Source organism: Panulirus ornatus, chromosome 9 (genome assembly GCF_036320965.1).
Source record: "Panulirus ornatus isolate Po-2019 chromosome 9, ASM3632096v1, whole genome shotgun sequence".
NCBI classification, from domain to species: domain Eukaryota; kingdom Metazoa; phylum Arthropoda; class Malacostraca; order Decapoda; family Palinuridae; genus Panulirus; species Panulirus ornatus.
The window spans coordinates 36,793,918-36,809,138 of NC_092232.1; the positions used below are offsets into that span (position 1 = coordinate 36,793,918).

The 15,221-nt window shown below is 43.8% G+C and overlaps 1 protein-coding gene across 1 annotated transcript in view; it reads right to left on the reverse strand.

Moving 5' to 3' along the window:
* Window positions 1–13,719: 13,719 nt before the first annotated feature.
* Window positions 13,720–15,221, reverse strand: part of LOC139750340 (uncharacterized) — a 226,926-nt gene continuing 225,424 nt past the window's right edge. Inside the window, exon 9 of the mRNA XM_071665021.1 lies at window positions 13,720–14,570. Coding sequence (XP_071521122.1) covers window positions 14,080–14,570 — 491 coding nt within the window. The 3' untranslated portion in view covers window positions 13,720–14,079. The remainder of the gene's footprint in view (window positions 14,571–15,221) is intronic.

A 15,221-nucleotide genomic window follows, 5' to 3' on the forward strand; every position in this document is an offset into this window, starting at 1 on the left:
ATGATTTTGTATGCTCGTTTGATCACCTGGAGGTGAGGATGTCTAGGTTAATGTGCACTGAATGTTTTGATAAATGATAATGTCAAGAATTGAGAAAGACAAATGAGCATGATTCATACAGGATGTATGATGCGAGACTCTGAGACGCTGAGAAGAAAATTGCACAGGTAAGTAGGAGAAACTTAAGATGTAATGAGGGATTGGAAATCACACACACACACACACACACACACACAAATGTATATATATATATATATATATATATATATATATATATATATATATATATATATATATATATATATATATATTGTTGACTGGTTGGTAAGGTTATTTAATGTATGTATGACTCATTGTGAGGTGCCTCAGGATTGCCGGAATGCTTGCATTGTACCATTGTAACAAAGGCAAAGGGGATAAAAGTGAGTGCTCAAATTACAGAGGTAAAAGTTTGTTGAGTATTCCTGGTAAATTATATGGGAGGGTATTGATTGAGAGGGTGAAGGCATGTACAGAGCATCAGATTGGGGAAGAGCAGTGTGGTTTCAGAAGTGGTAGAGGATGTGTTGATCAGGTGTTTGCTTTGAAGAATGTATGTGAGAAATACCTAGAAAAGCAAATGGATTTGTATGTAGCATTTATGGATCTGGAGAAGGCATATGAGAGTTGATAGAGATGCTCTGTGGAAGGTATTAAGAATATATGGTGTGGGAGGCAAGTTGTTAGAAGCAGTGAAAAGTTTTTATCGAGGATGTAAGGCATGTGTACGAGTAGGAAGTGAGGAAAGTGATTGGTTCTCAGTGAATGTTGGTTTGTGGCAGGGGTGCATGATGTCTCCATGGTTGTTTAATTTGTTTATGGATGGGGTTGTTAGGGAGGTGAATGCAAGAGTTTTGGAAAGGGGCAAGTATGCAGTCTGTTCTGGATGAGAAGGCTTGGGAAGTGAGTCAGTTGTTGTTCGCTGATGATACGGCGCTGGTGGCTGATTCGGGTGAGAAACTGCAGAAGCTTGTGACTGAATTTGGTAAAGTGTGTGAAAGAGGAAAGCTGAGAGTAAATGTGAATAAGAGCAAGGTTATAAGGTACAGTAGGGTTGAGGGACCCACCCACATATACATGTATATACATAAACGCCCACACACGCGTATAAACATACCTATACACTTCAACGTATACATATACATACACAGACATATACATATATACACATGTACATATTCATACTTGATGCCTTCATCTATTCTCGTCGCCACCCCGCCACATGAAATGACACTCCACTCCCCCCCACGCGCGCGCGAGGCAGCGCTATGAAAAGACAACAAAGGCCACATTCGTTCACATTCAGTCTCTAGTTGTCGTGTTTAATGCACCGAAACCACAGCTCCCTTTCCACATCCAGGCCCCACAAAACTTTCCACGGTTTACCCCAGACGCTTCACATGCCTTAGGTCAATCCATTGACAGCACGTCCACGGAAATGCCTGCTGTGTGTATAGTCAATAGCCCCAGCTATAGGACGAAGGTGGCAGTGTTTGGTAGGCGGGGGACGACGTACCATAACGTGTCACACATGGCGCACCAGGTGATAGGACTATATGTATATTTCGCTTTAGTGAAGACTTAAGAGCCCATAAGTCCAGTATAAGACTCCTCCATCGTAGGAGGTAAGACTGTATGGAAAGATACAGTCTAGTGAATCAACAGGGGCGACTCAGAAGAACTGTGTGAACTGTACGTGAGGTGGAAAGCTGAACTCCCTCACACTAGTTATGGGATTCCCAAGCGAGAGACGTGGTCATACTGCAGGGGAACATCCCGGCTACTGATGGCTGGCTTGTGATGAGAGACTCAGTTAATGGTGGAGACTGGAGGGTGAGCAGTTAGAACTGGCATGAGGCGACAGACCCGACTGGTATCATGTGAGGAGGATTGAGGTGAAGAGTGAGGCTTTCCAGGAAACTGTCTCACGCATGATGATGGCAATGGAAATCTGGGAAGGTGGAGGTGGAAGGTGTAAGCTGATGATGGTGGAGTGTTCGGAGTGTTGCTTGATGTGCTCTTCTGTGCTGCTCACGCAAAGAATTTACGTATGATATTACTAGTTTATGTATAATATTATTTGTTTTTTATGTTAGTTGAGATGGTACAGACAGACAGCCGACTCCCTAATCAAGGCCATCCCATTAACGATATATATATATATATTCCCTGGGGATAGGGGAGAAAGAATACTTCCCACGTATTCCCTGCGTGTCGTAGAAGGCGACTAAAAGGGAAGGGAGCGGGAGGCTGGAAATCCTCCCCTCTCGTTTTTTTTTTTTTTTTTTTTTTTTCCCCAAATGAAGGAACAGAGAAGAGGGCTAGGTGAGGATATTCCCTCAAAGACCCAGTCCTCTGTTCTTAACGCTACCTCGCTATCGCGGGAAATGGCAAATAGTATGAAAGAAAAGAAAAAAAAAAAAAAAAAAATATATATATATATATATATATATATATATATATATATATATATATATATATATATATATATATATTATATTTATTTATTTATTATACTTTGTCGCTGTCTCCCGCGTTTGCGAGGTAGCGCAAGGAAACAGACGAAAGAAATGGCCCAACCCCCCCCCCCCCCCCTACACATGTATATACATACGTCCACACACGCAAATATACATACCTACACAGCTTTCCATGGTTTACCCCAGACGCTTCACATGCCTTGATTCAATCCACTGACAGCACGTCAACCCCGGTATACCACATCGCTCCAATTCACTCTATTCCTTGCCCTCCTTTCACCCTCCTGCATGTTCAGGCCCCGATCACACAAAATCTTTTTCACTCCATCTTTCCACCTCCAATTTGGTCTCCCTCTTCTCCTCGTTCCCTCCACCTCCGACACATATATCCTCTTGGTCAATCTTTCCTCACTCATTCTCTCCATGTGCCCAAACCACTTCAAAACACCCTCTTCTGCTCTCTCAACCACGCTCTTTTTATTTCCACACATCTCTCTTACCCTTACGTTACTCACTCGATCAAACCACCTCACACCACACATTGTCCTCAAACATCTCATTTCCAGCACATCCATCCTCCTGCGCACAACTCTATCCATAGCCCACGCCTCGCAACCATACAACATTGTTGGAACCACTATTCCTTCAAACATACCCATTTTTGCTTTCCGAGATAATGTTCTCGACTTCCACACATTCTTCAAGGCCCCCAGAATTTTCGCCCCCTCCCCCACCCTATGATCCACTTCCGCTTCCATGGTTCCATCCGCTGCCAGATCCACTCCCAGATATCTAAAACACTTCACTTCCTCCAGTTTTTCTCCATTCAAACTCACCTCCCAATTGACTTGACCCTCAACCCTACTGTACCTAATAACCTTGCTCTTATTCACATTTACTCTTAACTTTCTTCTTCCACACACTTTACCAAACTCAGTCACCAGCTTCTGCAGTTTCTCGCATGAATCAGCCACCAGCGCTGTATCATCAGCGAACAACAACTGACTCACTTCCCAAGCTCTCTCATCCCCAACAGACTTCATACTTGCCCCTCTTTCCAAAACTCTTGCATTTACCTCCCTAACAACCCCATCCATAAACAAATTAAACAACCATGGAGACATCACACACCCCTGCCGCAAACCTACATTCACTGAGAACCAATCACTTTCCTCTCTTCCTACACGTACACATGCCTTACATCCTCGATAAAAACTTTTCACTGCTTCTAACAACTTTCCTCCCACACCATATATTCTTAATACCTTCCACAGAGCATCTCTATCAACTCTATCATATGCCTTCTCCAGATCCATAAATGCTACATACAAATCCATTTGCTTTTCTAAGTATTTCTCACATACATTCTTCAAAGCAAACACCTGATCCACACATCCTCTACCACTTCTGAAACCACACTGCTCTTCCCCAATCTGATGCTCTGTACATGCCTTCACCCTCTCAATCAATACCCTCCCATATAATTTACCAGGAATACTCAACAAGCTTATACCTCTGTAATTTGAGCACTCACTCTTATCCCCTTTGCCTTTGTACAATGGCACTATGCACGCATTCCGCCAATCCTCAGGCACCTCACCATGAGTCATACATACATTAAATAACCTTACCAACCAGTCAACAATACAGTCACCCCCTTTTTTAATAAATTCCCCTGCAATACCATCCAAACCTGCTGCCTTGCCGGCTTTCATCTTCCGCAAAGCTTTCACTACCTCTTCTCTGTTTACCAAATCATCTTCCCTAACCCTCTCACTTTGCACACCACCTCGACCAAAACACCCTATATCTGCCACTCTGTCATCAAACACATTCAACAAACCTTCAAAATACTCACTCCATCTCCTTCTCACATCACCACTACTTGTTATCACCTCCCCACCTGCGCCCCTCACTGAAGTTCCCATTTGCTCCCTTGTCTTACGCACTTTATTTACCTCCTTCCAGAACATCTTTTTATTCTCCCTAAAATTTAATGATACTCTCTCACCCCAACTCTCATTTGCCCTTTTTTTCACCTCTTGCACCTTTCTCTTGACCTCCTGTCTCTTTCTTTTATACATCTCCCACTCAGTTGCATTTCCTCCCTGCAAAAATCGTCCAAATGCCTCTCTCTTCTCTTTCACTAATACTCTTACTTCTTCATCCCACCACTCACTACCCTTTCTAATCAACCCACCTCCCACTCTTCTCATGCCACAAGCATCTTTTGCGCAATCCATCACTGATTCCCTAAATACATCCCATTCCTCCCCCACTCCCCTTACTTCCATTGTTCTCACCTTTTTCCATTCTGTACTCAGTCTCTCCTGGTACTTCCTCACACAGGTCTCCTTCCCAAGCTCACTTACTCTCACCACCCTCTTCACCCCAACATTCACTCTTCTTTTCTGAAAACCCATACAAATCTTCACCTTAGCCTCCACAAGATAATGATCAGACATCCCTCCAGTTGCACCTCTCAGCACATTAACATCCAAAAGTCTCTCTTTCGCACGCCTGTCAATTAACACGTAATCCAATAACGCTCTCTGGCCATCTCTCCTACTTACATAAGTATACTTATGTATATCTCGCTTTTAAAACCAGGTATTCCCAATAATCAGTCCTTTTTCAGCACATAAATCTACAAGCTCTTCACCATTTCCATTTACAACACTGAACACCCCATGTATACCAATTATTCCCTCAACTGCCACATTACTCACCTTTGCATTCAAATCACCCATCACTATAACCCGGTCTCGTGCATCAAAACCACTAACACACTCATTCAGCTGCTCCCAAAACACTTGCCTCTCATGATCTTTCTTCTCATGCCCAGGTGCATATGCACCAATAATCACCCACCTCTCTCCATCAACTTTCAGTTTTACCCATATTAATCGAGAATTTACTTTCTTACATTCTATCACATACTCCCACAACTCCTGTTTCAGGAGTATTGCTACTCCTTCCCTTGCTCTTGTCCTCTCACTAACCCCTGACTTTACTCCCCAGACATTCCCAAACCACTCTTCCCCTTTACCCTTGAGCTTCGTTTCACTCAGAGCCAAAACATCCAGGTTCCTTTCCTCAAACATACTACCTATCTCTCCTTTTTTCACATCTTGGTTACATCCACACACATTTAGGCACCCCACTCTGAGCCTTCGAGGAGGATGAGCACTCCCCGCGTGACTCCTTCTTCTGTTTCCCATTTTAGAAAGTTAATACAAGGAGGGGAGGATTTCTGGCCCCCCGCTCCAGTCCCCTCTAGTCTCTTTCTACGACACGCGAGGAATACGTGGGAAGTATTCTTTCACCCCTATCCCCAGGGATAATATACATATATATATACTTATACACATACACACACATACACATACATACGCACATATACACACACACACATACATATATATACATATGAAAAATGTAAGAAAAAATTTAGAAAACCTAACCTAACCTAGGCCAGGTACCCATTTCATCGACCGACCCTTAGAGATGGATGAACACCTGGGTTGACTGTGGACCGACTGCCGTAACCAGGATTCGAACCTGTGCGCTCGACCCTGGGCGGCCCGTGAATGTGTCACGGTCAGGAACGCTAACCCCCACACCACGGGGGTCCTAGGATAAGGCAGTGTACGTTATTGTGTGTGTGTGTGTGTGTGTGTGTGTGTGTGTAGATAAACAGATATTTATACGTCCATATATAAATGTATGTATATGTATGTATCTATACATATGTATACCCTGGGACAGATCCAGTATTATGAGGCCCTGGAGTCCAGTGGCAGACCTTACGTTACCTCATGACAGTACACACACACACACACACACACACACACACAGCTATATGGCAAAATAAGCTCAGCTCAGTGTTGTCATGTCGCCTTTGTACAAGAAAGCTGGGGGGCAGGTGAGGCGCCCTGCCGATCATGCAGGCATGTCCTGGGTCAGTGAGAGACAGCACACGTCGTGGATGAGTATCTGCTTGCCATGCTATGAGCACAACTAGGTATTTCATTTCGTAGTTCCTTAAGTATGAATTATTCATAAATATATTTTTGATGACATTATCTTTGAAAATTCAGTGTATGTTATATATCTGTTTATATGTTATATCAGGCTTGGCGTATGCAATATCATATAGGAAATGTCTGTATATGTGAAATGTGATGACTATTGGCAGTCAAGAGGTGGAGACAATATCCAGTGATCATCTCTTACATAATCTCACACAACGAGAGTTGATCATTACCACTTCCTGAGCATGGTCGGCCTCTGACTCATGACATTCTGATGTATTAAGAGAAATGCTTCATGAAATGCTGGTCCCAGCACTGTTGGCAGTCAGTGCTGTGGTGATTCATTTCCCTGTAGGCTCATAGGAAAAAAAAAAAAAAAAAAAAAAAAAATATATATATATATATATATATATATATATATATATATATATATATATATATATATATATATATATATATATATATATTTTCCCTGGGGATAGGGGAGAAAGAATACTTCCCACGTATTCCCTGCCTGTCGTAGAAGGCGACTAAAAGGGGAGGGAGCGGGGGGCTGGAAATCCTCCCCTCTCGTTTTTTTTTTTTTAATTTTCCAAAAGAGGGAACAGAGAATTGCGCCAGGTGAGGGTATTCCCTCAAAGGCCCAGTCCTCTGTTCTTAACGCTACCTCGCTAATGCGGGAAATGGCGAATAGTTTGAAAGAAAGAAAAAAGTATATATATATTCGCCATTTCCCGAGTAAGCGAGGTAGCGCCAAGAACAGAGGACTAAGCCTTGGAGGGAATATCCTCACTTGGGCCCCCTTCTCTGTTCTTTCTTTTGGAAAATTAGGATACACATCGCGCGCTCACATACACGCCAGTGAAATACAACACGGATTCGAGGAAGCAAAGTCATCAGGAACAAATCTGGTGGACGTCTATAAGGCAGTGAACTCCATGTTGACCAGCGAGAAGAATGGCTTGATCTTATGTTCCTGGACTGCCAGGATGTGTGTCACTCTCACACATGAGGTTGGTAAAGAAGTTGGATCTTCAGGGAGGAATGACAGAGAGAGAGAGAGATGACTGTACTGAACAGAAGGTTAACTTAGTGACACGCAGGAGAGGACCATAGACAGAAGGTTAACTTAGTGACACGCAGGAGAAGACCATAGACAGAAGGTTAACTTAGTGACACTCAGGAGAGGACTATAGACAGAAGGTTAACTTAGTGACACTCAGGAGAGGACTATAGACAGAAGGTTAACTTAGTGACACTCAGGAGAGGACTATAGACAGAAGGTTAACTTAGTGACACTCAGGAGAGGACTATAGACAGAAGGTTAACTTAGTGACACTCAGGAGAGGACAATAGACAGAAGGTTAACTTAGTGACACGCAGGAGAGGACAATAGACAGAAGGTTAACTTAGTGACACGCAGGAGAGGACTATAGACAGAAGGTTAACTTAGTGACACGCAGGAGAGGACTATAGACAGAAGGTTAACTTAGTGACACGCAGGAGAAGACCATAGACAGAAGGTTAACTTAGTGACACTCAGGAGAGGACAATAGACAGAAGGTTAACTTAGTGGCACGAAGAAGAGAATAATAGACAGAAGGTTAGGTTAGTGGCACGCAGCAGAGAACAATGGAAGGTTAACTTAGTGGCACGAAGCAGAGAACAATAGACAGAAAGTTAACTTAATGGCACGGAACAGAGAACAATGGACACAAGGTTAACATAGTGACACGAAGCAGAGAACAGTAGACAGAGGGTCAACTCAGTGACACGGAACAGAGAACATTAGACGTATAGTCAGTGAAGCATTTCCGAAATGTGATGGGCTCACCAGTGGCGTCCCACAAGGCTCGATTTTAGAGCCATTGTTCTTCTTGATCTTTGTAAATAATGTGCCAAATGGGCTGGACTCTTACCTGTTTGTGAATGATTTCATCTGGATGATGTGGGAAGTATAGAATGATGGAGATTTATCAGCTTACAGGAAAATGCGAGTAAATGTAAAGTAATGAGGACGGGACATAGTGGAAGGAGATATCCGTGCGTTCACTGTTCAGCAGGAGGTAAATAACGCGGATCTTTCTTTGAAAATGACTTAGGGCTTGACACTGAGGCTAACCTGGTCACAAGAGCTCCACAGCAAGAGAGATGATAGAGAGACAAGCTGTGTGATGGCATATATCAGTTAGGGTACATGGTAGAGACAAGCTGTGTGACGGCATGTATCAGTTAGGGTACATGGTAGAGACAAGCTGTGTGATGGCATATATCAGTTAGGGTACATGGTAGAGACAAGCTGTGTGACGGCATATATCAGTTAGGGTACATGGTAGAGACAAGCTGTGTGATGGCATATATCAGTTAGGGTACATGGTAGAGACAAGCTGTCTGATGGCATATATCAGTTAGGGTACATGGTTAAGGAAATGTTCGGCAAGTCATTCTCAGAGAAGTGTTCCCCTGTTTCGTCTTCGCTCTGCAAGACGCTACGAGATTGGATTGAGCGGATCTAGAGAAGGGCAGTAAAGAAGGTGCCTAAATTAGGAGAAATGAGCTACAAAGGGAGGTCGAAAGCTATAGATCTGCTTTCCATGGAAGAGAGAAGAGTAAGAGGTGACTTGATGGCTTTGATCCTGGATGTCGCCACGGTACTCTAATGGCCTTTGGCGACGCTGAAGTGGCTTCAAGGTAAGCCTTCACTTAGGATGACACCGCGGGTGAACAGGTCATGATGAGGTGCAGTGACACACCTATACCAGAGATCATAACAAAATAGGCTTCGTAAGAAACGTGTCAGAACGTACGTCATGACAGAATACGAACAGTTTAGAAAGATGTTTGATGCTAGAGAACGTACGTCATGACAGAATACGAACAGTTTAGAAAGATGTTTGATGCTTGAGAACGTACGTGATGACAGAATACGAACAGTTTAGAAAGATGTTTGATGCTAGAGAACGTACGTCATGACAGAATACGACAGTTTAGAAAGACGTTTGATGCTAGAGAACGTACGTCATGACAGAATACGACAGTTTAGAAAGACGTTTGATATTAGAGAACGTTTAAGAAATCGTACTCACACACACACACACACACACACACACACACACACACACACACACACACACACACACACACACACACACACAGTCTTCGTCCTCTTACATCTGTTTTGTTTCTGTTTCCTCTGAGCTTTGCATAATGTAGCGACGCTTGGATGCCTTAGGTAAAGAGGTCAGAGTTCAGGGTCATGAGGACCGTGAGGGCAAGGCGTGAGTTGGCTGAGTGATCGAATGCCCCATTATCTTCCCCCGAGTCCTCCCGGTGAAGTGATGTCAACTGTGGTTCTTATGTAGTTTGTATGTTTACCGGTTTATCTCTAATATCATGGCAGTTTTAAGGTTCATTTTTTTTTGTCTTCATGTGTTGCATGTAATGCTTCAAGGCTAGCTGAAGCAGCTGTAACGTTTCAGTATTTCTACTTTTCTTTTTTCGATTATCGAAAGTCACTGCCAGGTTTGGTGAGGCACAGAGCAGAGCCTCTGTCTGTGCTTCCTCTGTGTCCTCATCAGAACAAGTCTCCTTCCTCTCCCAGATACAGAAAGGACTGGATTATTTTTTTGGTCTTTGATACAGTAAGCCCCCTCCTCCTCCCCCATCCTTCCCAGTCGCTACAGCGACTCCTCTTGCTGAATACAGTAGGGAGTGATCAGCCAATCAGGTCAATACAGTAGGGAGTGATCAGCCACTCAGGTCAATACAGTAGGGAGTGATCAGCCACTCAGGTCAATACAGTAGGGAGTGATCAGCCACTCAGGTCAATACAGTAGGGAGTGATCAGCCACTCAGGTCAATACAGTAGGGAGTGATCAGCCACTCAGGTCAATACAGTAGGGAGTGATCAGCCACTCAGGTCAATACAGTAGGGAGTGATCAGCCACTCAGGTCAATACAGTAGGGAGTGATCAGCCACTCAGGTCAATAGAGTAAGGAGTGATCAGCCACTCAGGTCAATAGAGTAGGGAGTGATCAGCCACTCAGGTCAATACAGTAGGGAGTGATCAGCCACTCAGGTCAATACAGTAGGGAGTGATCAGCCACTCAGGTCAATACAGTAGGGGGTGATCAGCCACTTAGGTCAATACAGTAGGTAGTGATCAGCCACTCAGGTCAATGCAGTAGGGAGTGATCAGCCACTCAGATCAATACAGCAGGGAGTGATCAGCCACTAAGGTCAATACAGTCGGGAGTGATCAGCCACTCAGGTCAATACAGTAGGGAGTGATCAGCCACTCAGGTCAATACAGTAGGGAGTGATCAGCCACTCAGGTCAATACAGTAGGGAGTGATCAGCCACTCAGGTCAATACAGTAGGGAGTGATCAGCCACTCAGGTCAATACAGTAGGGAGTGATCAGCCACTCAGGTCAATACAGTAGGGAGTGATCAGCCACTCAGGTCAATAGAGTAAGGAGTGATCAGCCACTCAGGTCAATAGAGTAGGGAGTGATCAGCCACTCAGGTCAATACAGTAGGGAGTGATCAGCCACTCAGGTCAATACAGTAGGGAGTGATCAGCCACTCAGGTCAATACAGTAGGGGGTGATCAGCCACTTAGGTCAATACAGTAGGTAGTGATCAGCCACTCAGGTCAATGCAGTAGGGAGTGATCAGCCACTCAGATCAATACAGCAGGGAGTGATCAGCCACTAAGGTCAATACAGTCGGGAGTGATCAGCCACTCAGGTCAATACAGTAGGGAGTGATCAGCCACTCAGGTCAATACAGTAGGGAGTGATCAGCCACTCAGGTCAATACAGTAGGGAGTGATCAGCCACTCAGGTCAATACAGTAGGGAGTGATCAGCCACTCAGGTCAATACAGTAGGGAGTGATCAGCCACTCAGGTCAATACAGTAGGGAGTGATCAGCCACTCAGGTCAATACAGTAGGGAGTGATCAGCCACTCAGGTCAATACAGTAGGGAGTGATCAGCCACTCAGGTCAATACAGTAGGGAGTGATCAGCCACTCAGGTCAATACAGTAGGGAGTGATCAGCCACTCAGGTCAATAGAGTAAGGAGTGATCAGCCACTCAGGTCAATACAGTAGGGAGTGATCAGCCACTCAGGTCAATACAGTAGAGGCCACTAATCTTGTTTCGCTGTTCCGGTCGCACGAGAACCTTTTTTTCCCTCATTTGAATACGAAAGATACCGTTAAGTGTTCTTGACAATATATATATATATATATATATATATATATATATATATATATATATATATATATATATATATATATATATATTATACCTGGGGATAGGGGAGAAAGAATACTTCCCACGTATTCCCTGCTTGTCGTAGAAGGCGACTAAAAGGGAAGGGAGCGGGGGGCTGGAAATCCTCCCCTCTTGTTTTTTTTTTAATTTTCCAAAAGAAGGAACAGAGAAGGGGGCCAGGTGAGGATATTCCCTCCGAGGCCCAGTCCTCTGTTCTTAACGCTACCTTGCTAACGCGGGAAATGGCGAATAGTTTGAAAGAAAGAAAATATATATATATATATATATATATATATATATATATATATATATATATATATATATATATATATATATACATATATACTTATATCTCAGTGGAGGATGAAGGATATGTTAAGGTTTAAGGTTAGACAAACACAGGATCACTAACTTTGTTTATTAGTCGCCACACTGAAGCCGACCAGTGGGTCATGAGGATACACATGCATCGTAGAAGACCTCTCCACGTTGTACACTACAAGGGTCTCCATTACTCCCCCCTCACGTGTGATGCTATCCGTACTCTAACTTTTGAAAAGGTTAGAACCTGCCGAGTGTGTGGGTTTATATGTACCTCCTGATGGATCCCCTTGACATCATCATAGGTTTAGTCTCATGCCTGAGGACTCTTCTCATATACTCGAGTACCAGATACAAGCCACATTACTGCAGACTTCTTCATCTATAGTCAGAGATAATTTCTATATAAAATGGTCCCTTGCAAAACATCATAAACATATATTGACGAAGATTTGACCCAACAGGAAAACATCCTAGCTTCTACCGAAGATGTGTCTGAACTCAGGTTGGTTCATTTGCTTCAAAAGACTTCAGTATACCACCCTAACCCTCGTCTGCCTACGGTACCCAAAAAATATGCATTACACTGTAAGTTCACAATCATAAAGAGTGTTAAGGATTATCTATTGGACTGATTAACTCCTAGAACCTCTTATTATAAGGGATTGTATCACATAGATGAGAAGTATCTCTCCATGAAGCAAGTGTGAAGCATAAATCCAGATGTCGCAGGAAATTAGAAAGTAGATTAGAATCTAGTCAGACGTTAAGACCAGCTGTGGATCAGTGTGGCTGAATGATACCACCTGACCACAAGAATCAAGACGTCATGCAAACGTACCTGGTGGTGATCACGACGTATCATATCTAAGTAAAAATTGATTGGACTCTTGTGATACTCTCGTAAGGATCATGAACACATTTGTCACTAAAATACATTGGCTGGTGTAAGGGGAAATTTTTCGTGTGGGATAATGATAGTCAGTTGACGTATGATTCTTATAATCTGAATAATTATCATCCTGGAGTAAGAGATTGAAGCTCAGACAACGGCAACATAGAGCACCTAAGATGGTTATTGATGCGACGTAGTCTTCATGACCTCCGTGTAGCCCCAACACCCCTAGCAGGTTCCTCCTTCCTCTCCAGGAAATGTCTGGCTCAGTGAACTACAAAGGGATGCATCTAAGAAGCATAGAAAGACACCGGTAGAGATGACGTCCCACGATACACACATCTTCAGTGATGCTGGAGATGTGCCACTGGATGTACCAGCGTTCCTCACCATAGCAGCGCACCTTACAACAGCCGGCTGTTCGGGAGCGAGCTATGGTGACCTTCCACACCTCAGTTGTGGCTAGTCTAGATAACCTTAAGAGAAAACCAGAGTGCAAAAATAATAATCTATATAGGAGGCTAGATCACTTAAGAATTCCAATTCCCAAGCAATCTTATGCTTGTGTCTTGGGGGTAACTTGTACCTGCTCGCTGGCGCAGGTTGATTCCCTCTCTTGCCTGACACACGACTTACATAGAGTTTGAATTTTAAGGTCTTGCAGTATAATGGGCTGGGGGTACCAAATACATATAGACTTATATATATATATATAAAACATATTTTATCAACAATTCTCAACCTCTGAGCCAGCTCAGAGATCTTAACGCTCGTAGAATTTTAAGAAAATATCCGATCATGATTGTCATGTTATTTTGGTCCAGCCTGCAACACGTGTAGAAAGATTTCTGACAATTTAGCATTTGTGTGTGACGATAGACTCTCTTATAAAACGACTATGAACAATGTTCTGCTTTTTTTTCTCTTCGCTTGTGTTATTTGGATTTCATTTCTCTTATTATCACACATGTAAAATGAGTTCTTGATTTTGTAATTCTCGCATTTTCGAACCATCATTCAGTGAAGACCTAAGCTGTCAAGACGAGTGTGTCCTTCCCTTGGCGTCTGGCCACCAAGGCGCGGGCTGCGGCCGCTACCCCAACCAGCGCGCCCACGGCCATCAGCGACAGCAGGAGGGCGCTCGTGCCTGACTTCCACCAGGAGGCGACATCTTCGGTTGTACGTGGGGAAGAATATCCAAGATCCGCGGCCTCGTCTTCCTCGGCTGCAGATCGCTCGTTCCTCACCAAAGCCTTGGCGTGCGACGTGCCGTAGTCTAAGGGTACGTCCTCGATGAGCGGGCGAGCCTCTCGAAGTGGCAGCACGACACGGCCGGAGTCGGTGACCTTCACCAAGAGGTTGTCACCCTCGGGGTCCACAGTGACGGGGCTGGACTCCACCACAGGCGCAGTGACGAGCTGCTGCGCGGCCACACTCACCATCATGCTCTCCCCCTCCCCGATAGACCGTCGGCCTCGACCAGCGTGGCTGCGAGGTCGAGGAGGAGGTAGATACAGCCCTGTTAAGAGGAAGCAGAGAAAAGATTAATGTAAAGATGTCATAGTATACTGTAGACAGCTGCAGTTAGTATCAAACTGAGCTAGTATACTGTAGACAGCTGCAGTTAGTATCAAACTCAGATAGTATACTGTAGACAGATGCAGTTAGTATCAAACTGAGATAGTATACTGTAGACAGCTGCAGTTAATATCAAACTGAGATAGTATACTGTAGACAGATGCAGTTAGTATCAAACTTGTTTTCATTCAACATTGATTTCAACAGTTTTGTCTACATCAGACGTAGCAGCTGTCTGTATTACTCTCTACCTAAGACCCAACAGCTCTTTGTATTACTCTTGACATCAGACGTAGCAAATGTCAATATCACCGTTTACAACAGACGTAGCAACTGTCCGTATCATACGTATTGATGTAGACGTGTGCATTGTCTGGCATTACAATCTCGGCAGCGACACTATGAACACCTTACCTGCCCAAGACTGAAGAGAGAGTCCATGTTTGAAGGATCATGTGAGGAGTTGAATCTTTGTCCTGTATCATACCTTGGATAGAACTCTACCAAACACATGCAAACGCCCAAATGTTTTCCCCTCTGTGTGTTTTGGTAAAATGGGCATTTGATTTACGAGATACTGTGAATGGGATTA